The sequence below is a fragment of the Choloepus didactylus genome, chromosome 18 (genome assembly GCF_015220235.1).
Source record: "Choloepus didactylus isolate mChoDid1 chromosome 18, mChoDid1.pri, whole genome shotgun sequence".
Lineage (NCBI taxonomy): Eukaryota > Metazoa > Chordata > Mammalia > Pilosa > Megalonychidae > Choloepus > Choloepus didactylus.
In genome coordinates, this window is record NC_051324.1 from 35,284,354 (window position 1) to 35,312,252 (window position 27,899).

The 27,899-nt window shown below is 37.0% G+C and overlaps 1 protein-coding gene and 1 pseudogene across 1 annotated transcript in view; one reads left to right on the forward strand and one right to left on the reverse strand.

Moving 5' to 3' along the window:
* Nucleotides 1-27,899, reverse strand: part of BRIP1 (BRCA1 interacting protein C-terminal helicase 1) — a 385,619-nt gene that overhangs the window by 131,607 nt on the left and 226,113 nt on the right. The window contains 1 exon segment of the mRNA XM_037809614.1: nucleotides 3,610-3,766. Within this exon segment, the coding sequence (XP_037665542.1) occupies nucleotides 3,610-3,766 (157 nt within the window).
* On the forward strand, nucleotides 7,408-15,626 carry LOC119513767 (annotated as a pseudogene).

The window sequence follows — 27,899 nt, forward strand, 5'->3', positions numbered from 1 at the left end:
TAGAAGTGTTCTTTTTTCTAAAAGTGTTGATGGAATATCTAGGTAGAGATTTTGAGTAGGTAATTGTATAATAGAAGTTTATATCTGGAGGCAGAGCCCTTAGGTTGAAGATACAGATTTGAAATAATCCGATTATAATTATTAGGCAGAGTCATAGGCCTGAATGAGGTTATCCGTGATGGGGAACATGGAGAATGAGAAGAACAGTGACAAAACCCTGGGGAATATCAACATTTAAGAGTTAGACAGAGGAAAAGGACTTAATAAAAAAAATTGAGGACTGGCCAAAGAGAAGTAGGAGGGAATCAGAGGAAATGATGTTGCAAAATTTTAAAAAAATGTATTTCCAAGAGGAAGTATCAACTGTGTCAAGTAACATTACTGAAAAGTAAGTTGCATTTTTCTTTTAAAAGTTCTTTGTTGATAACCTTTTGAAAAGAACAATTTGAGAGTCATTGTAAGTTCTCTCATTTATGTGATTGGTCCCTCTGATGCCCAAATATGGAAAAAATAAATCACATCACATCTAACTAGGTCTTGCCTAACTTTTTTGTAAATCAACACATAGGTATTTGGACATAAATTCATGTGGCAATATTAGGTAATTATAATCTGTCCTTTTTATGTGATTAATCTTAACGTACAATTTTGGGATAAATAGGCCCATGCACATTAATCTCTGATTTAAAACTAGAAGAAAAATGGTTGTTTATTTTAATTATAGGGATGTTGCAATATTGATTTATATTATGCTGAATTCTTATTTATAAAACATGATAAGCTAGTCAGTCATTTTTATCAGTTTTGATCTTGCCTAAGTATGCAATTACAATTACTAGCTTTATGTATTTTCATACACTTAAATTTTGTCAGTAATGTACATAATTAAAGATAATGCCTTGATCTTTAATTGTCTTTAATTTTCAAGGTAACTAAGTCTTGCTAATTTATTATTACATTATATGGTAATAGCAAGTTCTGTGGCTACCTTTTTGAAATTTAAAAAATTATGAACGTTCCAAGATAATTAAATGTCATCATTTAAGATGTTAAAAAAAAAACTTTCTCTCTCATAATTTTAATGCCACTGCCTTCTAGCCCCCATGGTGGTCCCTGAGTAGTCACAACTTAGTCTTACGTTGTTTCCTTTGTATGTGGTGAATTGCTTTCCTCTTGATGCTTTCAGAACTTGCTCCTTCTCTTCAGTATTTGACAGTCTGATCAGAATACGTCTCGGAGTGGGTTTATTTGGATTTATTCTATTTGTAGTTCACTGGGCATTTACGCTTTGTGTATTTATATTGTGTAGAAGGTTTGGGAAGTTTTCCCCAACAATTTCTTTGAATACTCTTTCTAGACCTTTACCCTTCTCTTCCCCTTCTGGGACACCAATGAGTCTTAAGTTTGGACATTTTATTTTATCTATCGTATCCCTGAGATCCATTTTGATTTTTTCGATTTTTTTCTCCATTCTTTCTTTTGTTCTTTCATTTTCTGTTCTGTGGACTTCTACGACACTGAGATGTTGTTTAGCTTCCTCTAGTCTTGTATTGTGAATATCCAGAGTCTTTTCAATTTGGCCAACAGTTTCTTTTATTTCCGTAAGATCTATTTTTTTATTTACTCTTGCAATGTCTTCTTTATGCTCTTCTAGGGTCTTCTTTATGTCGCTTATATCCTGGGCCATGGTCTTCATGATGTCCTTTAAGTCCTTTGCCATGTTTTCATTCCTTGATTGTAGTTCTTTGATTAATTGTGTGAGGTACTGTGTCTCTTCTGATAACTTGATTTGTGTGTTTGGAGTTGGATTCTCCATATCGTCTGGTTTTATCATATGCATTGAGATTTTCTGTTGTTTTTGGCATCTTGGCATTTGCTTTGCTAGACAGGGTTTTTTCCAGTTGTAAAAAAAAAATACCAATCTAATTTTTCAGAAACACAGTTTGGTGGCATACACTTTCTCTAACTAACCAACAGATGACGTGTGTGAGTCACCTATACTCCTCAAGTCAGTTCTCCACCTTGTCCCTGCGGTGTGTGGGGAAATGATTCTTGTGGGGTTCAGTTGGAGAACTCAGTTTGGGTGTGTTGCTGGAGCCGTCTGCCCTGAATGTGGGGTGTGTGCATGGGTGGCCAGGGACGAAGAACAGCTTTAATACTGAAATCCCCCAGGTTCCTGGAGATTCAAGGCTGCCGCAAGAGTCTAAGCCTTCATTTCATTTCAGCCCCAGACCCTCTCTCTCGCTGTCCCACAAACCACTGGACTTGGCATAGTGTCCCTGGGTTCTCCGAGTGGGTCCCCCTGCCCAGCCGCTATCCTCCAGGACCTCTGTCGAGGGAATGCCGTGCTACGTCACCAGTGCGCGCCGTCCCTCAAGGGAAGCCCCGGGCCACCAGGCCATGTCAGGGAGCAATCAGCCTGATGCAAAAATGGCCGAACGGGGCGTCTCAACAACCCCTCCTCGCACAGTTCCTCCTTCCCAGCTCCAGGACAACTTCTGGGGCTCTGGGCTGTGGGCATGGCCCTGGGCAGGAGTTTATCCAGCCCTCCAGGGAGCCAGCTGCGAGCAGCGGGGTTTCTTTCTGCTTCCGGCTCTCCCCTCCCTTCCCCCGGCCCCAAGGGTATCTGCAGTGGAGTATCCTCCAGGCCAGACACCAAGAGGCTGGCCCAGCCCCCTCTTGCTGTGTTTTACTGCATGGTTCCCACTATCACAGCTGCAGACGCTCCTGGGTTTTTCTTTTCTTTTTTTTTTTTTTAAAAGAGCCCATCGGTCTCCAAACGCCAAACCCTGGCTTCCCCAGACCGCCGCGCGGCTATGGGTCTTCCAGCCAGCTTACTCACTCATTTCAGAATGCAGACTCCTGGTTTCACCAAGTATACGGCCCCTGGGAACTAGCAGAACTCGTCCAGCTGGCACATCGCTGTAACCGGTATTCTGGGTCTCTTTTTGGTTTTTATCTAGTGTTTTTCACGGAGGCATTTTTTGCCCCGTCTCACCTAGCCGCCATCTTAGTTTCTTCTATATAATTTTATAAAATGATATTGACAGTTATATAACAGTAGCTTTATGATGTTGCATGGCTCATAAATTATTACTATTAGCCCCTCTATAAAACTTCGTGGACATTTTCTAACTTTAAAATTGATTTTTCAGTTATTTTTTGGGAAAGCTCTAGTTTACCTTATCCAGCTAGTAGAACATGATATATTCTATAGAATATATAGCAATAGAATCTGAGCACAAAGGATATTATTTGCATAAAAATATACAGCTCCTCTTACTAGTAAGGAAGATATTTATGCATATACCACCTGTCATCTTCAACAAAATATTTCAGATAGTGTTAAGAAAGACTGTGGGGTAACACCTGATTGCACGCCATCAATGTTGAATTGGCACGCTGAAGTGAAAACATTCATGGGAGAACTCTTAATAGAAGAATTCCTTCAGCTAACATTTTCTTTTCACCTAGGATTCTAAAATACAATTTTTCTCTTAAGTGCTATTCATTTAAAAAGATGACATAAATAGAATTCTGACAGCACCAAACTCTTTTTACTTTATAATAAAAAATGTTTTCATTGGCCATGAAATAATTTCTAATTACCTTTCTCTTTGTACTTGATTGCGTCATAGTACACCTGTAGTAATTCATCAAAATCAGTTTTGTCTCCTCCCTGTGGTTCTACAATGATCGTCTTCACCAATTCCAGATTATGCCATAAACCAGTGTACAGCCAACGTTCTTTTAATTTTTCTAATAACTAAAAGCAGGAAAGAAAAATTATTTTTGAATTAGAAACAGATTGTTGATTTCTAAAAAATGTCAACAGCAGCACTGTTTAAATGGCAAAACATATACAGAAACAAGAAAACTAGAAGCAACCCAAGTATCCATTAAAGGGAATATATAAATTGTGCTATATTCATATAATGGGTTATTACAATAGCAATGCAAATAAACACACTTCAGCCATGGATTAAGTGAAAAAAGCAAATGGCAGAAAACTACAGAAAGTATCATACCATTTTTCTAAAACTCAAAAAGAGGTAAAACTAGTATCATATTGTTTAGGAATACATGTATATCTGTGGTAAATCATTTTAAAAATATCAGTGATAAACACTAACTGAAGGCCAGTGGTTACCTCTGTGGGGGGGTATGTAAGAGGATGAGATTGAGAAGGGGCACCCAGACAGCTTTAACAGTAATATTTAGTTATTAAGTTGAGTGGTAGTGTGCCAGTCTGAATGTATTATGTCCCCCCAAACGCCATTATCTTTGATGTAATCTTGTGTGGGCAGAGGTATCAGTGTGTGGATTAGATTGTAATTCTTTGAGTATTTCCATGGAGATGCACCCCACCCAACTGTAGGTGATAACTCTGATTAGATAATTTCCATGGAGGTGTGGCCCCACCCATTCAGGGTGGGCCTTGATTAGTGGAGCCATATAAATGAGCTGAGAAACAGAAGGAACTCAGTGCAGCTGTGAGTGACATTTTGAAGGGGAGCTACAGCCAAGAGGGACACTTTGAAGAAAGCACAGGAGCTGCAGATGAGAGACAGTTTGAAGACGGCCGTTGAAAGCAGACTCTTGCTCTGGAGAAGCTGAGAGAGGACAAATATCCCAAGAGCAACTAAGAGTGATGTTTTTGAGGAACTGCAGCCTAGAGAGGAACGTCCTGGGAGAAAGCCATTTTGAAACCAGAACTTTGGAGAAGACATCAGCCACATGCCTTCCCAGCTAACAGAGGTTTTTCAGACACCATTGGCCATCCTCCAGTGAAGGTACCTGATTGCTCATGTGTTACCTTGGACACTTTATGGCCTTAAGACAGTAACTGTGTAACCAAATAAACCCCCTTTTATAAAAGCCAATCCATGTGTGGTGTTTTGCGTTCTGGCAGAATTAGCAAACTAGAACAAGTAGTTTCACTATGTTCATTTTATTAATATACTTCATAACACACATGTGACAATGATCTTATGTAAGTACAAAATATGTTCATGCAAATGGAGCAACGTTTATTACTGGTGAATGTTTTCAGCAGTACCAGCACGTGCTGTTAGAGGGATGAAGGTAAGGAAAAACAGCAACAGCAGAAGACGGCGTAGTGGATGAGGCAGAGTGGGCTTCTCCTCCATGAAAGAAACTAGAGAGGGGCTAGAGGACCCAGGTAGGCAGTTTTCCCTACAGTACATGGTGGGGCCATGGTGAAAAAAAAACAAACAAATGTGGAGAGATGGCACCTGGAGGGATGGGGTGAGTTTGATTGGCAGGACTGCCTCCTGGGGCTGGCATTGGCCAGAAGTCTGCTGGGCAAGGGACTGAGCAGCAGCTCTCCACTCCTATGTACCCATCTTGGCAATTAGCCGGGGAGGTAATCCTCCACAGCCATATGGCCAGGAGCTCCTATAAGGGAACCCAAAAGGCAGTATTTACTCTTCCCCCATGAAAGTCCAGGGTGTGCACCAGCAAGAAGTGGGAATAGGAGAGGGTGCCATACTGCAGGCATCAGGAAAGCCTCCCACACCCTAGAGGCTCATGGGCACATACCAGGCAGGGAGCATGGCACGTCTGTGCTGGAGGGTACCCTTGAGTGGTCTCCCTACCAAACTGCACAGGGCCCACATTACACTCTCAGGGCAGGCAGTCTCCAGTGCACACAGAGAACTGGTGCACTGAATGTTCCCCACCTTATTTAGAAACCCCCACAACACACAGGAAAAGTTAGGGGAAGGACGGCTTGAGAGTAAAAGGTGGTTCAAGGGTGACACCTGTTAGTTGGAAAGGAAAATTGCACTACAGCAGCTGTAGCTCTGCCAAATTATATATAAATGCTTAAATAATCCAGCATTTCCCAAAATAACCTTATCAAGACAAGGAAATGCCCCTAAGTCAACATAAAATCACAAAGCACTTGAAGAATCTAGAAGATATGGACAAGCCAAACGAACAAATTAAAAAGCCAGAACAGAAACACAACTAGAGCAATTAATTAAAGAAGTACACACAAATCTCCAAAACAGTTTCAACAAGATGGCTAAACACATAAAGGACATCAAGAAGACTCTAGAAGAGGATAAAGAAGAATATGAAAGAGTAAATTAAAAAATAGCAGATTTTATGGAAATGAAACACAGGATCATATTAAAAATATACTAGAGACACATAACAGATTTGAAGAGGCAGAAGAAAGAATAGATGAACTAGAGGACAGCAACTGAATGCAAATGCACAAAAGAAACGGTGAAAAAAATCGAAAAATTTTAAGTGGATCTCAGGGAAACGATGGAGGACATAAAGTACACAAATATAAGAATCAATGGTGTCCCAGAAGGAGAAGAGAAAAGGGCTAAGAATAATGTTTCAAGACAGAGTTGGGGAAAATTTCCCAACCCTTCTAAACAACATAAATATGCAAATCAAAGATGCCCAATGAACTCCGAATAGAATAAATCCAAATAAACCCACTCTGAGACATTTACTGATTGTCAAATGCTGAAGAGAAGTAGAAAGTTCTGAAAGCAGCAAAAGAGAGGCGACTCACTGCATACAAGGGAAACCACATAAGACTAAGTACTCAGCGGGCATCACGGAGGCAAGAAGGCAGTGGAATTACATATTTAAGATTCTGAAGGAAAAACATGTTCAGCCAAGAATTCCTTACCCAGCAAAACTCTCCTTCAAAATTGAAGGAGATTTTAAAATTTTCACTGACAAACAAATGCTGAGATAATTTGTTAACATGCCCTGAAAAAAATACTAAAGGGAGTTCTACTGGCTGAGAAATAAAGAAAAGAGAGAGAGGTCTGGAGAAGTGCACAGAGCTGAAGAGTATTAGTAAGGTACTTAAAGGAAAAAGAGGGAGGGAATAAGGGAGGGAATAAAAACAACTAAAAACCAAAGGATAGCTGGTTCAAGAACTCTATTCACACCAATAACTTTGAATGTGAATGGATCAAACTCTCCAATTAAAAGATACAGACTGGTAGAAAACGAAAACACAACATATCAAAACCAATGGGATGAAGTGAAGGTGATGCTGAGAGGGAAATTTATAGCTCTAAATGCATACATCAGAAAGCAAGACAGCTAAAAGCAAAGACCTAACTGAACAACTGAAAAGGCTGGAGAATGGTCAGCAAATTAACCCTAAAGCAAGCAGAAGAAAAGAAATAACAAAGATTAAAGTGGAAATAAATGAGCTGGAGAACAAAGAAATATAGAGAGAATAAACAAAACCTAGAGTTGGTTCTTTGAGAAGATCGACAAGATTGACAGACCCTTAAGCTAGACTGACAAAGTAAAAAAGAGAGAAGACCCGAATAAACAGAATCAGAAATGACAGCAGGATAATTACTATGGATACCGAAGAAATAAAAAAAATAAGAGGATACTATGAACGGTATGTCAACAAGCTAGATAATTTACAGGAAATGGACAACTTCCTGGAAACACATGAATAACCTAGACTGACCCAAGAAGAAATAGAAGACCTCAACAAACCAATAACAAGCAAAGAGATCCAACCAGTCATCAAGAATCTGCCTTCAAATAAAAGCCCAGGGCCAGATGGCTTCACAGGGGAATTTTACCAAACTTTCCAAAAAGAATTGACACCATTCTTGCTCAAACTCTTTGAAAAAGTTGAAGAAAAAGGAACACTACATAACTCATTTTATGAACCTAATATCACTCTGATACCAAAACCAGATAAAGATACCACTAAAAAGGAAACATAATGGCCAATCTCCCTAATGAATATAGATGCAAAAATTCTCAACAAAACAGTTGCAAAGTGAATCCAAAGGCACATTAAAAGAATTATACATCACGACGACCAAGTGGGGTTCATTCCTGACATGCAAGGGTGGTTCAACATAAGAAATCAATCAACGTAATACAACACACTAACAAATGAAAAGAAGAAAATCAAATGATCTTCTCGATAGATGCTGAAAAAGCACCTGACAAAATTCAACATCCTTTTTTGATAAAAACACTTCAAAGGGTAGGAGTTGAAGGAAACTTCCTCAATATGATACAGGGCATATATGAAAAACCCACAGCCAGCATAGTACTCAATGGTGACAGGCTGAAAGCCTTCCCCTTAAGATTAGGAATAAGACAGGATGCCCACTGTCAGCACAATTATTCAACATTGTGCTAGAAGTTCTAGCCAGGGCAATTCACCAAGACAAAGAAATTTAGTTATCCAAATTGGAAAGGAAGAAGTAAAACTGTCATTATTTGCAGATGATATGATCCTATATTTGGAAAATCGATGACATATATATTTGAAAATCGATGACATATATATTTGAAAATCGATGACACAGCTACTTGAGCTAATAAATTCAGCAGAGTGGTGGGATATTAGATTAAAGCACATAAGTCAGTAATGTTCTAACTGAAGAGGCAATCAAAAAAATATTCCATTCACAATAACAACTAAAAAATCGAGTACCTAGGAATAAACTTAAGGATGTAAAAGACCTCTACACAGAAAATTACAAAACTTTTCTAAAAGAAATAAAAAGGACCTAAATAGGTGGAAAAATATTCCGTGCTCATGGATAGGAAGGCTAAACGTCATTAAGATGTCAATTCTACCCAAACCGATCTACACATTCAATGTATTTCCAATCAAAATTACAAAAACCTACTTTGCAGACTTGGAAAAGCTACATATCAAATTTACTTGGAAAGGAAAGGGGCCTTGAATTACCAAAAACATCCTAAAAAAGAAGAATGAAGTGGGAGGACTTGCACTTCCAGACTTTGAAACCTACTATAAAGCCACAGTGGTCAAAACAGTATGGTACTGGCACAAAGATAGAAATATTGATCAATAGAATCGAATTGAGAGGTTCAGAAATAGATCCCCAGATCTGTGGCCAACTGATTTTTGATAAGGCCCCGAAATCCACTGAACTGGGACAGAATATAGTCTCTTTAACAAATGGGGCTGGGAGAATGGAATATCCATAACCAAAAGAATGAAAGAAGACCCCTACCTCATACCCTATACAAAAATTAACTCAAAGTGGATCAAAGACCTTAATATAAGAGACAGCACAATAAAACTCTTAGAATATAATATAGGGAAACATCTTCAAGACCTGGTAATAGAAGGTAGTTTCTTAGACCTTACACCCAAAGCACAAGCAACAAAAGAAAAAATAGATAAATGGAACTCCTCAAATTCAAAAGCTTCTCTTCCTCAAAAGACTTTGTCAAAAAGGTAAAGGGGGCAGCCAACTCAATTGGAGAAAATATTTGGAAACCATTTATCTAATGAGACTGATACCATGCATATATAAAGAAAGCCTACAACTTAACAACAACAGTACAAACAGCCCAATTATAAAATGGGCAAAAGATATGAAAAGGCATTTTTCCGAAAAGGAATACAAATGGCTAAAAAACACATGAAAAAAATGTTCATCTTCACTAGCTATTAGGAAAATGCAAATCAAAACCACAATGAGATACCACCTCACACCAATAAGAATGGCTGTCATTAAACAAACAGGAAACAATAAATGCTGGAGAGGATGTGGAGAAATTGGAACTCATTCATTAATGGTGGGAATGTATAATGGTATAGCTGCTGTGGAAGACAGTTTGGTAGTTTCTCAGAAAACCAGATACTGAATTACCCTACCATCTGGCAATTCCACTTCTCACTATACATCCAGAAGATCTGAAAGCAGGGACACGAACAGACATTTGTACACCGATGCTCACAGCATTATTGTTCACAGTTGCCAAGAGATGGAAACAATTCAATTGTCCTTCAACAGATGAGTAGATAAACAAAATGTGGTATATACATATGATGGAATACTAAGCAGCAGTAAGGAACAAGGTCCTGAAACACATGGCAACATGGATGAACCCTGAAGATAAAATGCTGAGTTAAATAAGTCATACCACTACTATGAACTCCCTGAACAATGTAAAATCAATGTCTTATAATGTAGAATATTGGGAACCTAGTGATAGACAGAAGCTAGTGGAGGGGGAATGATAAATCTAATAGGTTCAGATATATTAATGAGGGTGAATTCAAAGTTATGGGAATGGATAAGGGTGACAATTTTTTGTTAATGGGATTATAAGGGTCAGAGCTGTATTGATGGCGGATAGGATTGAAAGGGGTTGTTAAAGGCATATATCCCTCAGATCAGCACTACAAATATAGATAGGTGTTTGCGTGATACATTTCTAAGGTATGACACTAGTACAGAGAATTGATAACAGAATGGTATATGGAAACAATCTATCTATTACATATTAGGGACAATAATTAATAGGAATACCTTACTAGTACCACACAAATACTTGGGACAAATAATTGAAGGCCGAAAAGAGCTATGGGGTGTTTTAGGTTATGAGAATTGTTTAAAACGGAGAGTGATGAAGATTGTACAATGAAGTGATGATATTGTGAGATATGGATGAATTATTGTGGACATAACATTATATTATGTGAATTTACAAACTCCCTACTTCGAAAGTCAAGCCCTCGATCATGAGGCTTGCTCTTGTGAAACTTATGGTTGTAAAGGGTTGGCTAAACCCACCTATAATTATGCCTAGGAGTCACCTCCAGAGAACCTCTTTGGTGCTCAAATGTGGACTTTCTCTAAGCCCAACTCTGCAAATTAATTCATCACCCTCCCCCCAAGGTGGGATTGTTCCCTTAGGTGAATGAGTCTTCTGGGAAACGTGTGACACGTTTTCCAGGAATGAGCCTGACCCTGGCATCAAGGGGTTGAGAATCCCTTTTTGACCAAAAGGAGGAAAAGAAAGGCAACACAATAGGGTGTCAGTGGCTAAGAGAATTCAAAGAGTCAAGAGGCTGTCATGGAGGTTACTCCTAAGCAAGCTCCAGCTAGATACGCTAAATGGCCACCGTATGATAAGCTCAAGTCAACAGTAGTCCCGAAAACCCTAAAGAATACCCGGATCCCTAACTGAGACTCTATAAAAGTTTCACTCACTAAGTTTATTCTTCAGATACTTAAATCCTCCAGAGAACTCCTACGCCTGCTCAGTCCTAAAACCCAGAGGCTGACAGCCTCTTCAAAAACATCAACCAGATGTATCCTTTTCCCATGATGGTGACATCCCTTTTCAACATGAACAAGTTAGGGTGGTCACTGCCTAGACATCCCTGAAGATAGGGAAAGTGATTAACCTAGAGGAAGGGCTGAAACTATGGTGCTGTAATTCATAACATTTTTGGAAATTTCCTATATAACTACTTGTTAAATCGTACTTTGAAAGTTATTACCTTTTTGCATATGTATTTCACACAAGGAAATAACTGGAACTGTAGACCTGTAACCCATAACACTCTTTGTAATTTGCTCTTTACTTGTTAATTTGCACTTGGAAAGTTATTGCTTCTATGTATATGTGTTACATTCCAAAATCCACAACAACAACAACAAAAATATTCATTAATCCCCTACAATGTGCTAGAATCAACATTAGGACTCTAGAATAAAGCAGGGAACAGCATTGAAAAAGTCTCTTCCTTAATAGCTTATATTATAGTGGGAGAATACTATATTCCCAAAAGATACAAAATACATAAGGCCTGAAGCTTCCAAATTTGTATCTGTTGCCCAGATCTATACCCATTTGTCCAATGTCTTAGTCAGGATAACATATCTCAAAGGCACCTGAAATGTCTTATACAAAACCATATTTAAAATATTCCCTTAAAAACTAGTGCTTTTCTGGTATTTGCTCTCTCAGTAAAGGATATCACCATTCATTTAGTTACCTTTGCTAGAATCCTGAGTCATCCTTAATGATTTCCTTTGCTCCCTCTCCCTCCGTATTCAATCTATTACCAAAACGTGTTAATTTTTATCTTTAAAACATCTTTCCATCTCTAGAGCCACCATACTAGTCCAAGCCTTCACAACCTCTTGAAATTCTAACTGAATTCCTTGCTTTTTATCTATAACTCTTAGGTCCTCACATTTCAGCCAGAGCAATATTTTCAAAATACACATCTTATCACATCACCCCACTCACACCCTAACCTTAAAAATTCAGTGAGTATCTGATGCTAAGATTTAAATCCTTAACACATTGTATGAGACAATGCAAGGTCTGGCGTAGGTATCCAGTCTCAAATCATACTTCACGTTACAACGACTCGGGTCTTCTTTCAAACTCTCTGACATGCTAAGCTCCTTCCTGATACACTGCTTTTGCACCTAATTTCTCTTCTGGAATGATCTCCATTATCATACCCCACCCCCATCATGGTTAATGCCTAATCATTTTTCAGATCCCAGCTCAACTGACACTTCCTGAAACATATTAACAATAGCAGACCAGCTCAGGTCCCCCTAATGTACACTGTATCTTTCCTTCATACTGCTAAACTCAGCTTATTATATTATACATTCACCTTTCTGTTTATTTGATTAATATCCCTTTCCTGTAGTAAACTATTTAGAAGGGGACTAAGGCTGTGTCTGCTTTTACTCACTCCTATATCCCTGCACATAGTAGCATCTGATATTTAGTGAGTGAATGGATGGGTGTACAAATCAATGACTGATTAAATGGAAAAGGCATAGAACACTTAGGTTCAAGGCAGCCTGTCTGACTCTTAAAATAAATTTTACTTTAGAATAATTTTAGATTACAGAAAAGTTGCAAGAATATTAAACAGTTCCACATAACCCATACCCAGTTCCCCTTATTGTTAACATTACTCTGGTACATTTCTCACAACTAATGAACCAATACTGATGCACTATTATTAACTAAAGTCCATAGTTTATTCATGTCTCCTTAGTTTTTACTTAATGTCCTTTTTCAGTTCCAGCTTCCCATCTAGAATACCGTATCACATTTAGTTGTCATGTTTCCTTATGTTTCTCCAGACTGTGACAGTTTCTCAGCCTTTTCTTGTTTTCTGTGGTCTTGACAATTTTGAGGAGCACTTGTCAGATATTTTGTAGAATGTCCTTCAATTTGAGTTTGAAGTTTTTCCAATGGCTAAATAGGGGCAAGTGGTTTGGTGAGGAAGACCACAGAAGTGAAGTGCCAGTTCTCATCACATCATAGCAAGGGTACATGCTATTAACATTAATTATCAGTACAATGCTAACATTAATCCCCTGATTGAGGCAGCATTTGTTTCTCCACTGTAATGTTACTCTCCTCATCCCCTTTTTATAATGTATTCCTTAGAAGGAAGGGTGAGGAATTACGGCAATTATTTGGAGTTCCCTATTCCAGATATTAGTCTATTTTCACCCATTTATTTATTTATCCAATCATTTATTTATATCAGTATGGACTCATGAATATTTAAATCTCATACTTTGGGTTATAATCCAATACCACATTATTTTGTGGCTCAAATTGTTCTAGCTTTGGCCATTGGGATCTCTTTCAGTTGGCTCTCTTGTTACTTTGATATGCCTCTATCATTTTGTGTTTTCAATACTTCCTTACTTTATGGCATTTCAAGATGTCTCAGGCTCATCTTGTATATTTCCTGTCCCCATCTTAGAATCAGCCATCTCTCCCAGGAGCTCTGGTTCCATTTACTGGAGAATAGTATTAGAAACCAAGACCTAAGCACTGGGTGTGCTCATTGTTACTAGAATGTTATTGTATTGCTCTGGCTCTCTTGGCAGAGCTAGGAAATATGTGTATATACTACCCTGTGAATACACACACACACACACACATCCATCTGTACACTGAGCAAAGTATGAGTCCATACTGATGTCTCCAACTTTCATCCAACACCATATGGATTATTCAAGTCTTCTCCTCTAGCCTGTCTGTAATCTCCCTTTCCAACAGTGATAAACCTGGCTCCCACCATCCATCATCCATTTCTTGAATATTCAGTTCCAGCATATGTGGATAATGGTTTCAGAGATATTAACCTGTATCCTCATGGGAAATAACTTCATCAGTTATATACGGCTCTTTTCTCAACTCATTTCCAAAGTTACTTAGGTCAGTACCTTTCATCCTCACTTCCTTCAGTGAGGTATGCCATAATTCGTAATACAGCTAGGGTCTTTTGCATAATCTGCATTCCATCCTGGGGTCCCAATATCCTAATTTTTAAAATTTGTATACATTTATGATTCACTCTTTGTGCTGTACGGTTCTTTGGGTTTTGACAAATGTATGGTGTGGGGTGACAACACTACATTATCCTACAGAATAGTTTTACCACCCTAAAAAAAATCTGCTATGGAATGGAGTCAGTGGATGGCAATGCAGCCCCTCCTCCTCAGACCTGCAAAGTACCTTCCTATTGAGTGACCTAGGGGAGGTGGTAGAGCGGGTGCTCACATTTTTGCCCACCAAGGCATTGCTAACAGTGGCCAGCATGTGCTGCTTTTGGAGGGAGTCTGTGCGTAGGGTATTATGGACCCAGTGGAGTGTAACCTGGATCTCTGCTGGACTGGAGGAGGCCAGCCATCTGGAGGGGCACTGCTTTGTCTGCATGGTAGCAGAGGAGCTTGAGGCAAAGGAATTGGGTCTTCCATGCTCAGTGTCACACAACCAGAAAACAAAGAGCCAAAACAAACCTAAATATTTCAAACCCTGATTCAGTTCTCTTGTTTGCTTCTCTGGGCCCCAGTTACAAAACGCCGTGTAATGTTTCAACATGTACTGTTGAAACAGAAGGACGGCATCTTGAGCACAAAATATTTACATCTTTCCACGGACAGTTCTCTCTGATTCAGAAACTTTCATTAGTCTAGAAAAGTGTCGTGGCCACAAGAGAGCAAGGTAAAGAAGCAGTATGGAAAGAGCATTTGCCCCTGAGAAGCAATGCCAAGTCCTTGGAATTGTGACCTTAGGAACTGTAGTGACTCCAAAGGGATCAGGCAGCAATCGAACTCAAGAAATAGAGATCAGAGAATCTGGTTTTGCTCTTTAATTTCCTCAAATTGAAGGAATAAAATTATAGTCCTTTCATTTTATTATGGATCCAAAGAATGTAACACTACAAAGGCATCAACTGACTGAAGTGGGTCTTTTAGATAACCCTGAACTTTGGGTGGTCCTTGTATTTGGCTATCACTGCTGTAAGGTGGGAGCCAGTAATTATCTGCATCATGTAGTCAGCACTTTCAGTGATATGAAGATCATCTTGGCTAAAGGCCAGGTGGACAATCTGTCATCATTGACTTGGGAAAAGAACTCTTTGGATACTGATATAACCACTGGTGTGATTAGACTGTCATTTAGTGGACACTAATACAGAGTGCTACAGTGTTCTTCAACAAGGATGTCAATGAGAGAAGACTGCTGAGGCTATGATGCAGTGTCTCAAAGCAGCCAGCATTCCAGAACCATTGGCTTCGTGTTTGTATGCATTGGTAGGGACTTTTAACATTACCGAGTGAAGGAGAATGTTAAGGCTGGTCCATTTAGAAAGTTCTTTCCTGGTGTTCCCTTATTTGGCTTCTTTGGAAATGGAGAAACTGGATGTGACTGGATAGTCACTGGGAACGTTATATTGAGGAAATGTAACAAAGTAAAGGATGATGATCTGTTTCATAGCTATACAACAACACATTAATCTTGGGTTATCTAAGTAAAGCCACTTTAAAGTTGTCTTTCACCACATATAACTTTTGGGCTCTGTTTTTTCCAGAAAATGGAAACTTGGGATCAAACAAAAATTACTTCAGATGTATCTGTTTTGTAGCTTTGATTAGTGCTCTATAAGATCATATTCGAGTAGTTTTTAATAAATTAGGTGGACAACTTTGCATGTTACAAAATGCTGACCAAGAGTTGAAGGCTTCTGCGTCAGACACAAGCAAGGTGATTATGGTTATATTCCACTTAGACTGCTTAGCTGCTGTGTAATGTGACTGTAAAAGTCTTCCTGCATAGGAATATTGAAAGGAGACTCATCAATGGAATAGAGATTTAAGACATTCCACTACTACCTCTTTGCATTGTTAGGTGACCTTTTAGCAGAATCATGAAGACTTTTTTTCTCCCTTAATAAAGGAGAAAAATATGCAGATAGTTTGAGAAATTTGTCTCTGCTTTTCAATTTTACCAGTTTTTTCAGAAGTCACAATAAAGTTATTAAAGAACTATTTTTGTTTTAGTATGCAAAAAGTTGCTCAGTCAGATAAACTGCAAATAGTATCAGGATTTTACTACTTTTTAAGTAAAAAATTTTCCCTTTTTTCACTAATAAAATTGTAAGAGGAAATTTTTTTTTTCACTTAGTTCTGTATAGCTAATTGGTGACAGAGAATTATGCCACCCAATTTTATTTTTATACCAATAATACACACCTTGGGAACTCGAAAAAGAAAAAGAAAAAGAAAAAAAGAAAAAGAAAAAAAAATCTACTATGCTATTTATTCACCCCTCTTTCCTCCCCATGTTCATTCAATTTTAAGAAATGTTTATTGATGATGATGGCTATGATAACTAGTCACCAGAGAGATCACTCAAGAAATTTGGGTAATTATGCAAATCACCAAAGAGAAGAGATATACTTTTTGTATGATCATGAGGTACTTATTTTACCAAAATTTCAAAATACTTTTGAAAAAATTTGAAAGCATCTTTAATTTAAATTTTATTGAGATAATTGTAGATTCACATGTACCTATGAAGAAACAGCACAGAAATTCTGTATATACTGTATCCAGTTTCCCAAAATGAGAATATTTAGTAAAACTACAGTATAATATCACAACCAGGATACTGACATGATTCAATCCACTGATCTTATTCTGATTTCCTGTTTTATTTGTACTGATTTATATTTAGTTCTAGACAATTGTATCATGTAGATTATTATATCCACCACCAGAGTCAAAATACTGAACATATCCATCATCATAAGGAGCCCTTGTATTGCTCTTTTACAACCAAACCCACTCCCTTCCCCATTCTCTCTTTCCCTCAGCCCTTGAAACCACTAATCTGACCTCCATTTCTAAATTTTGCCATTTCAAAAATGTTATATATATGGTATCAAATTATATAACATTTTGAGATTGTTTTAATTTGTTGTCTTTTATTACTGAGTAGTATTCCATGGTATGCATATACCACAGTTTGTTTAACCATTCATCTACAGAAGGACATCTGGGCTGATTCTGTTTTTTGGATAACAATAATTTTTTTAAAAAGTTGCTATGAACAGGTACAGGTTTTTATACAAACTTAGATGTTCATTTCTATGGGATAAATGTCCAAGACTATATTTGCTAAGTCATATGGTGATTGCATGTTTAGTTTAAGAAACTGACAAACTATTTCCCTGAGTAGCTGTTTCACTTTATATTCCCACCAGTAATGTATGAGATCCAGTTTCTCTGCATTCTTTTCGGTGTTTAGTGTTGTCATTATTTTTTTATTTTAGTCGTACTGATAAAAGTGTAGTGATATTTCATTGTGGTTTTAATTTGCATTTCCCTGATGGCTCCTGATGTTGAACATCTTTACATGTGCTTGTCATCTGTATATCTTATATGGTGAAATGTCTCTTCAGTCTCTTCCCCATTTTCAATTGGATTGTTATTTTTCACTGTTGAGTTTTGAGAGTTCTTTATATATCCGAGATACTAGTCTTTTGTAAGATATGTGCTTTTGCAGATATTTGTCCCAGTCTGTAGCTTATCTTTCCATCCTTTTCATATGGGCTTTCACAGAGAAAAAGGTTTTAATTTTGATGAGGTACAATTTATCAGTTTCTCTATATGAATCGTGCTTATGGTGTCAAGTCTAAGGACTTATTGCCTAACTCTGGACCCTGAATTTTCTCCAATGTTTTTTCCTACATGTTGTATAGTTTTAAGTTTTATATTTAAGTACATGATCCATTTTGAATTCATTTTTGTATAAGGCATGAGATTTATGTCAAGGTCCACTATTTCTGCCTATGGATGACCAATTGCTCTAGCATTTGTTGAAAGCAATTCATTCCTCCATTGAACTGCATTTTCAAATTTGTAAAAAAATCAGTTGAGTACATTTATGCGGGCCTATTTCTGGATTCTTTGATCCATGTGTCTATCTTTCCAGCAATTCCATACTATCTTGATCATTGAAGTTATAAACTAAGACTTAATACTGAGTAGAGTGATTCTTCCCACTTGATGTTTCTTTTTCAAGATTGTTTTAGCTATTCTAGGGCCTGTGCCTTTCCACATAAACTCTAGAATTCTTTTAAAGCATTTTCCATCAAACATTTTAACTCCTTCCCTCACATGTCTCATACTGGGTTACCTAAGTGGGGCTCTTGATGTCACACTGCGTTGACAGCACAAGAATGCTATTGGCCTAGACCAATTAAAAAAAAAAAACACCACTTTACCCATAACTACTTTCTTTTTAAGTTTCTATATAGTACAGAAGAAAATATAACAGCTATTATTTTGAATAGATTATAGTCAACTTTTCTGTTACAATCTAGGTGTGACCAAAGGCCAGAACTTAGACTAAACAGTGATCATCCATGCAAAGTAAACAATTTAATGGATTTTGAAATGGCCTCATAAGTTTCTGTCCAGAATATATAAAAATCACCTATGCATCAATAAAAAAAAGAGGCAACACTCAGAAAATAGGCAAAGAATTCATGATACTTTACAAAAGGTGATATCAAATAGCCAATTAATGTAAGAAAAGGTGCTTGTCATCAGAGAAATGGAAATTAAAACCAGTATGAGATACCACTACATACCCACCAGAATTGACAACACCAATGTTGGTGAAGATGTGGAGCAACCTGAGGTTTCCCATATTGCTGATGCTAAATGTAAATTGTTACATACAATTTGAAAATCGTTTGGCAGTATATCATAAAATTGTGCATGTAAATACCCTTTTATCCAGCAATCCCATCATAAAGAGACATACATATATGTTTACTAATAGACATGTACAAGTATATTGACAACAGGACTATTTTTAAAAGCCCCAAAGTGGCAGATAATTCAAATCATATCTAAAATTGAGTGAATTAAAAAATATAAAATATACTTATATAATGGAATACTATTCAGCAATAAGAATGACTTAACTACAACTACACACAACATGAATGAATCTCACAAACTTAATGTTGAATGGAAAGAAACTAGAAGTAAAATTCCACTTATATAAGAAATAAAAACAGATAAAACTAGTATACTGTGGTGTTGGATGTTAGGATAGTGAAACAATAATGGGAAGAGGTCAATCCCAATGAGTACTTTTGGGATGTGGGTAATATTTTGTTTCTTAATTTGGATGTTGATTATATGGGGATTTACTTGGTGAAAATTCCTTGAATTGTGCATTTATGATTTACATACTTTTCCTTATGCATGCTATAATCCAATAAAAAAGTTCAAATAAAAATGTAAAAATTAAAACATGACCCACTATTATAGAAATAACACACTCCCACACACAAAGATAGTAATGCATAACCAGAATCTAATCATAAGGAAACACCAGACTCATCACAGTCTATAAAATAAATGACCTGTACTTTCCAAAATTCAAGTTTTACAGCCAAGATGAATATCTGTCATTTTAAAAAACTGAGTTATTTCTTCTTCTGATTTTTAAGTCAGAAGCCAACTGTCATCAAGAAAAAGTCCCTCAGAGGGCAACATAACACATATATGTGAAGACATTCTTCAACACAATATACACTTTGATTTATTTTTCAGGCTCTTGCCCTGCCTCTGCCTTGAGACAAGCAAATTATATTGTTGAGATGGATGCTTGGGCAGAAATACACATTGACCGCTTTGGTCTTATCTGGTTGCTTTAACTTAGAAAATTAATTAATGTGATTTACCACATTTACAAATTAAATGAGAAAACTCATATGCTTATCTTAATAGATGTAGAAAAGCATTTGATAAAAATAAATATTCATCAGTTTAAAACAAAACAAAACAAAACAGCTAAGTAGGAAAAGAGGAGAGCTGACTTATCCTAGTAAATACTACAGAGGAAAAAAATCCTAAAGTAAGAATAATATTTCTGGATGAAATAACAAAAGCATTTTCTTTAGTATCAAGAACAAGAAAACAGTGCCCACTACCACCACTTCAATTTAATATTGTATTGACGGTCCTAGCCAGTACAAGATAAGAAAAAAAATTATGATCAAGGATTGTAAAGAAACAAACAAACAAAAAAATCTCTTAGAGATGAGATGATTTTCTACACAGAATAATCTAAAAAAATCTACAGATAAATTATTAGAATTTTGGAGGATTTTGTTGTTACAATATTTAGAAATATTACACAGATACACATCCACACACTCCCACACACAAAGATAGTAATGCATAAACAGAATCTAATCATAAGGAAACACCAGACTCATCACAGTCTATAAAATAAATGACCTGTACTTTCCAAAATTCAAGTTTATGAAAGACAAAGATAGAGGAACTGTTAAAGGAGACTAAACTAAATGTAACATGTGATCCTGGATTTCATTCTGGACCAGGAAAAAATACAAACATTTTTCTTTTACTCAAAACATTAGTGAGATAATTGGTAAAATCTGAATAAGGTAAATAAAATAGTAGTGTTGTATCAATGTTAACTCTTGATTTTGAAAACTGTACTGTGGTTATATAAGAGAATGCCCTTGCTTTTAGGAAAGTATATGAAGCATTTAGTGGTAACGGGGCATTTGTCTGTAACTTACTCTCGAACAGTTTTAAGAGGAAAACAGTACTGGTGCTGAAAGACTAACACAAATATAGCAAATGTTAATATTTTGAGAACTTACAGAAATTCTTCATACTATTTTTGCAGCTTTTCTGTAAATGTAAAATTATTTCAAAATAAAAAGTTTGAAAAATATACAAAAATAAATTGCACTTTCAAACAACAGAAACACCAGTTTTTAAAAAGTTACCATTTACTGACTCTTTCTAGGAATAAATATAACAAAAGATTGGAAAAGCCCCTGTATGGAGCAAAGTATAAGGCTTTATTGAAAAAGACTGAAGACCTAAGCTCTATGTTCATATATAGGTAGATTGTTTATAGAAAAGATGTCACTTTACTCCAAGTTATTCATAGATTCATTGAAACTGTAATAAAAATCCAAAGATTTCAGAACATGGACAAATTAATTCTGACATTTATATTAAAGAGCAAAGGGGTCAAGAATAGCACAACAATCCTAAAGAATGTGAGAGGACTTGAATTTCCAGATACCAGGAGTTATCATAAAATTATAATTATTGGAGCAGTGTAGTACTGGCCAAACAGAGATAAACTGACCAATGGAAGAGAACAGAAATTCCAGAAACATACCTTTGCATACATGGGAACTTTAAAAGAATAATTAATTTAGATCTCTGTGGAAGAGTGAATTACCTGTTCACCGAACAGTGAATTACCTGTTCATCAAACAGTAAACCTGATTAACCACATGGGAAAAACTAATTGGATCTCTACCATAAACCATACACAAAATTCAATTCCACAGATTAAAAATGAATATTTGGAAGAATATAACTTTTTTAAGAAGACAAAAAAAGCACTACCCATAATAGAGAAAATGACTGATGAATTCAACCACATAAAATTAAGAACTTTGTTCATCAAAAGACATCATGGAGGAGGATCTAAGATGGCAGCATAGAGAGGAGTAGAAACTAGTTAGTACCTCTGGAACAACTAATAAACAACCAGGAACAAGTAGTAAATAATCCAGAATAACTGCAGGGGGACAAACGTGACCATCCACTCATCATACACCAACCTGAATTGGGAGGAATGCCCAAGATTGCAGCATAAAATCTGTAAGTAACAACAGCGGATCCAGGCCAGAAGACCCCTCCCCCCACAGCCCAAGCTTCAAAGCCTCCTGGTGCTAAAGAGAAGCTCTCTCCCAGCAAGCAAATAAAGCTCAGCTGAGCTCCAACTGGGGTTTTAATTAACAAGCCTGGACAGCTTGCCATGAGCTATGAATCCCCAACAAGAAGACAGAGGCTTTGGGTGACGACTGACCTTGGAGAGCCAGAGGGTGGCGGCGGACTGGCCCTGAAGAGAGCTGTCTGTCCCTGTGTTGGCTCAGTTGAGAAAGCCTCAGCCATTTTCAATTCCCAGTGCTCTGACTCAGACAAGGGTGGAGACAGCACAGGCAGAGTCTATTCAAATGCTAGTGACCTCTCCCTAGGGGGTTTATCTTCCCTAAGAGGAAAGGGGTGGGGCCCAGCTCTACTTTTCCCACCTTCCATTCAGAACAAGACCCCAGAGCCTGGGGGAAAACAGCCACAGGCCACACCTCCTTACAACAGTCTGGAGTTACAGGCTGACAGGCACCACCTGCTGGGCAGGAAAGCACAGTGACCAGAGGCCTCACAGGCTGTACCAATTTTCTAAGACCCACCCTCAGGGAAACTGCATACTGAATATTCCTTCCTTCTGGGACCTGAGCCCGTTCTGGTCTGGGAGAAGCTGATTGGGGTAACCAAGGAAACCATGCCTAGACAACAGAAAACTACAACCTACACTAAGAAAAACAAAGCTATGGCCCAGTCAAAGGAACAAACGTACACTTTAACTGAGATACAGGAATTGAAACAACTAGTGCTGGATCAATTCAAAAAGTTTAGAGAAGATATGGCAAAAAAGATGAACTGTATAATGAAAACACTGGGCGTACATAAGGTCGAAATTGAAACTTCAAAAAACCAACTGTCAGAATCTATGGAAATGAAAGGCACAACACAAGAGATGAAAAACACAATGGAGACATACAACAGCAGCTCTCAAGAGGCAGAAGAAAACACTCAGGAACCGGAGAACGAAGCACCTGAAAGCCTACACACAAAAGAACAACAGGGAAAAGAATGGAAAAATACGAGCAATGTCTCCAGGAACTTTAGGACAAAACAAAAAGCAAGAACGTATGTGTCATTGGTGTCCCAGAAGGAGAAGAGAAAGGAAAAGGGGCAGAAGCAATAATAGAGGAAATAATCAATGAAAATTTCCCATCTCTTATGAAAGACATAAAATTACAGTTCCAAGAAGCGCAGCATATCCCAAACAGAATAGATCTGAATAGGCCTACGCCAAGACACTTAATAGTCAGATTATCAAACGTCAAAGATAGAAAGAGAATCCTGAAAGTAACAAAAGAAAAGCAATCCATCACATACAAAGGACATTTGATAAGACTATGTGCAGATTTCTCAATAGAAACCATGGAGGCAAGAAGGAAGTGGGGTGATATATTTAACATACTGAAAGAGAAAAACCACCAGCCAGGAATCCTACATCTGGCAAAACTGTCCTTCCAATATGATGAAGAACTTAAAAATATTCTCAGACAAACAGACAGTGACAGAGTTTGTGAACAAGTTACCTGCTCTACAGGAAGCCCTAAAGGAAGCACTTCAGACAGAAAGGAAAAGACAGGAGTGAGAGGTTTGGAAAACAATTTTGGGAGATAGTAGCACAGCAATGTAAGTACACTGAACAAAGATGACTGTGAGTATGGTTGAAAGAGGAATGTTGGAACCATGTGGGACACCAGAACAAAAGACGAAGGATAAAGACTGACACTGTGTAACACAGGGAAACCTAGGGTGCTCAAGGATTGTAATAAAAGGTACAAAAATGTTTTTCCATGAGGTAGAACAAATGAATGTCAACATTGCAAGGTGTTAAAAATAGGGTGGGATGAGGGTAAAATACAATTAATGCAAACTAGAGACTATAATTTATGGAAACATTGTATTATACTTCCTTTAATATAACAAAAGCAATATACCAAAGCTAAATGCATATGGGGCGGTGGGGAATAGGGGAACGGTATGGGACTCCTGGCATTGGTGATGTTGTGTGACTTTTTATTCTACTTTAGGTTAATGCTATCTTTCCTTTTGTCACCTTCTAGCTATCAAGTTTTTGTTTGTTTGTTTTTCTCTTTCTCTTGCCTTTTTCTTTTGCCTCTCTGCCTTCTTTGACTCTTCTTCCGTCTTTGTGGAAGAAATGTCCTTATATAAAGAGTGGTGATGGTGCTCAATACATAAATACGTGACTATATGGGGAACCGACGATTGTTTACTTAGGACAGAATGTATAGTGTTTGAACAAAACCATCTTAAAAGAAATGGGTTTATGAAGAAACCGTGAGGGCACTTTATTGAATCAAATAAGACAGACACATAAAGGCAAATATTGCAGGGTCTCACTGATATGAACTAATTATAATATGTAAACTCATAGACACGAAATATAAGTTACCAGGATAGAGAATGAGGCTAAAGAATGGGAAGCAGTTGCTTATTATGAGCAGAATGTTCAACTTGGGTGAACTTAAATGTTTGGAAATGGACAGGGATGGTTGGTAGCATGTTGTGAGAATAACTAACAGTGCTGAAAGGCGTGTGAACGTGGTGGAAAGGGTAAGCTCAGAGTCACGTACATCACCAGAAGGAAAGCTGGAGGTTAAAAAATGGGAATGTATAAAACAGTGAATCTTGTGGTAGACAATGTCCGTGATTAACTGTACAAATATTAAAAATCTCTCTCACGCACTAGAACAAATGTATGACACTATAACTAGAAGTTAATAATAGAAAGGCATATAGGGAAAAAATATATACCTATTGCAAACTATATACTACAGTTAGTAGTATTTTAACATTCTTTCATCAACAGTAACAAATGTACTATACCAAAACTATGAATCAGTAATGGAGGGAGTTGTGTGGTTAGGGGTATAGGAGGATTTGTTTCCTTTTTTTGTCTTTATTTCTTTTCTGGAGTAATGAAAGTGTTCTAAAAATTGAAAACAAAATTAATTGTGTTGATGGATTCACAGCTGTATGATGGTATCATGGGCAATTGATTGTACACTTTGGATCTTTGGATAGTTGTATGGTATGTGAATAATCTCAATATATATATATAAGACACCATGAAGAGTTAAAAAAAAAAAAAAGATAAAAAAGAAGATGAGCCACAGAGTAGAAGAAGATATTTGTAATAAATATAACCAATGAAGAAATAATATCTAGGGTAAATAAAGAAATCCTAAGAATGATCAAGAAAAAGACAAGTAATCTATTTGAAAAATGGGTAAAAGACATGAAAAGGCATTTCACAGAAAAGGAAACATGAAGGGACTTTAACATAAAAAGATACTAAATACAGAAAGAAAAAAGGAAAAAAGAAAATGATATTAAATAACATAAAATTACAAATACAATAATCCGTAAAAATTAAAGTAAGGAAATACCAAGTATTGGTAAAGATATTGGGAAATGGTGGGAGTGTAAAGGGTTTCAGTATTTTAGAAAACTGCTATGACATTACCTAGTAAGGATGAACATATGCATTCCTTAAGACTCAGCAAATCCACTCTGAGTTACATATCACAGAGATATGTACATTTGCATAAGGAGACACAAACAATGAATGTTCATAAGAGCATTCTTTTTCATAGCCAAACAATGGAAACAACCAAAGTCCCATCAACATAGATTGAATAAATACGTTGTCACATATTCACAAAAGCAAACACTACATAGTAGTAAAAATGAGTAAATTAGTACCACATCTACCATTAAGGATGATCAGAAGATATTGAGTAAAAAAAGCAAATTACACATGAATTACACATGATTCCACTTATTTAAAATTCAAAAACTTGTTAAGAATACATATATAAAAATTTTTAAAACAAGCAAAACTAATATCTCTAGGGATGGGAAATGTGATTGGTGAGAGGCACACAGGGACTTCTAATATACTTAATGGTAATGTTCTATTTTTTAAGTTATGTGGTGGATATTCATATCTATTTTATTATTTAAAATGCTCATACTAGTTTTATATACTTATACACACATGTATCATATCTCACAATTTAAAAATTTAAAGATTAAACAGCCTTGCTCTAATATTAATATGGATGAATTAGAGTAGGTACATTTAGGCTACTAAATCCAGAAATGGAGATAGCTTGAATTAGAAAATGGTAAAAAATATTATCCAAAACTTAAGAATAAGGCAAAACCAAAAATACACACACACAAAAATAATAAGGCAAAAAAGTAGGTAGCACAATCTTTCAATTTCATATGGAGGCAAAGGCACACCCCAGGATTATTTATGGAAATGCATTGTGTTCAACTGACTATTAACTCATGATTAAGGTTTCAGATTTAGTAAGATTACATTTTAATTTGTATATTTTTTAGCCCAGTAGAAATGCAAATAATTTCAATCCAGGAGAAAAGATAACCCCAAAGGTTATGGTTTATTGACCTATCATACTTTTGCCAGATTTGTAGCCAAGCCAGCAATCTTATCTATATTCCTTTATTAATCGCCTATAAATACCTATCTTTTTAAATGCACTCTGAGTTGACCATGATGTCATACTTGCTCCCTCATTAATTAATGAGTTGAATAAAATCTTTGACAGGTGTACATTTTTATATTTGTATGTAAGTCATAATTTTGCCTCCTTGAAAATTATACTGTAGGTAAAGAAAAGTGAACAGATTATAAAAATATTTAAAATTTAAAATGAACAAGGTGTAGCATATTGGATATGACAAGAAAGGGATAAAAAGGTTAAAAAAATGCCCCCTAAATAAATGATAAAGTCCATAAATGGATTATGGTACCATTTACTCATATAGGCAACACTGGAAAAGGATCATGATTGGAGCAAAGACTACAAGTTTGTTGCCTATGAGATATCAAAATTGAAATGTCAATCTGACAGTTCAATATGTGGGTATGGTACTTAGAGAAGAGGTCAGAATTCTATTACAAATTGGAAAATCAAGACGACAGATGTAACTGGAAGAATGCATATAGATGAGATTGACTAGCCAGGGAATACAAGTAAAGAAAAAGGTCCAGTAAGAAAACCTTACTTCCTCTTTCTTCTGTCATACTGTGCATCCAATCCATCAGCAAATCTTGCCAGTGCTACTTTCAAAATATTTCTAGACTCCAAACATTTCTCACCATATTCACTACCACCATGGTGGTCGAAGCCACCACCATCTCTCACCTGGATTTTTTACAATAGACTCTTAGTCACCTTATTTCTTTCTGTGCTCTCTAAGACCCACTTTACACATAGCAGCCAGCACAATCCTTTTAAAATGAAGTCTGATGTCTCCAATGACTTCCTGTTGCATTTAGGATAAAATCCAAATCCTTGAGGAGGATCTAAGATGGCAACATAGAGAGGAGTGGAAGCTAAGTAGTCCCCCTGGAACAACTAAAAAAAACCAGAAACAACTAGTAAATAATCTGGAATAACTGCAGGGGGACAAACATGACCGTCCACTCATCATACACCAACCTGAATTGGGAGGAATGCCAGAGATCACAGCATAAAATGTGTAAGTAAAAACTGTGGATCCAAATCTGGAGAACCCTCCTCCACAGCCCAAGCTACAAAGCCTCCTGGTGCCAGAGAGAAGCTTTCTCCCAGCAAGTGAATATAGCTCAGCTGAGCTCCAACTGGGGTTTCAATTAGCGAGTGTGAACTGATCACTACGAGGTACGAATCCCCAACAAGTAGAGGCTTTGGGTGAGACTGACCTTAGAGAGCCGGAGGGTCACCTCGGACTAGATCTGTTCCTTTTTCGACTCAGTGGAGAAAGCCTCAGCCATTTTCAGTTCCCAGTTCTGTGACCCAGACAAGGGTATAGCACAGGGAGAGAGAGACCATCGAAATGCTAATGACCTCCACCTAGGGTGTCTATCTTCTCTAAAAGTAAAGGGGTGGAGCCCAGCTCTACTACCTGCCTTTCATTCAGAACTTGGGGAAAGAGAGCCACACCTCCTTATAACAGTCAAGAATTACAGGGTAACAGGCATCACCTGCTGGG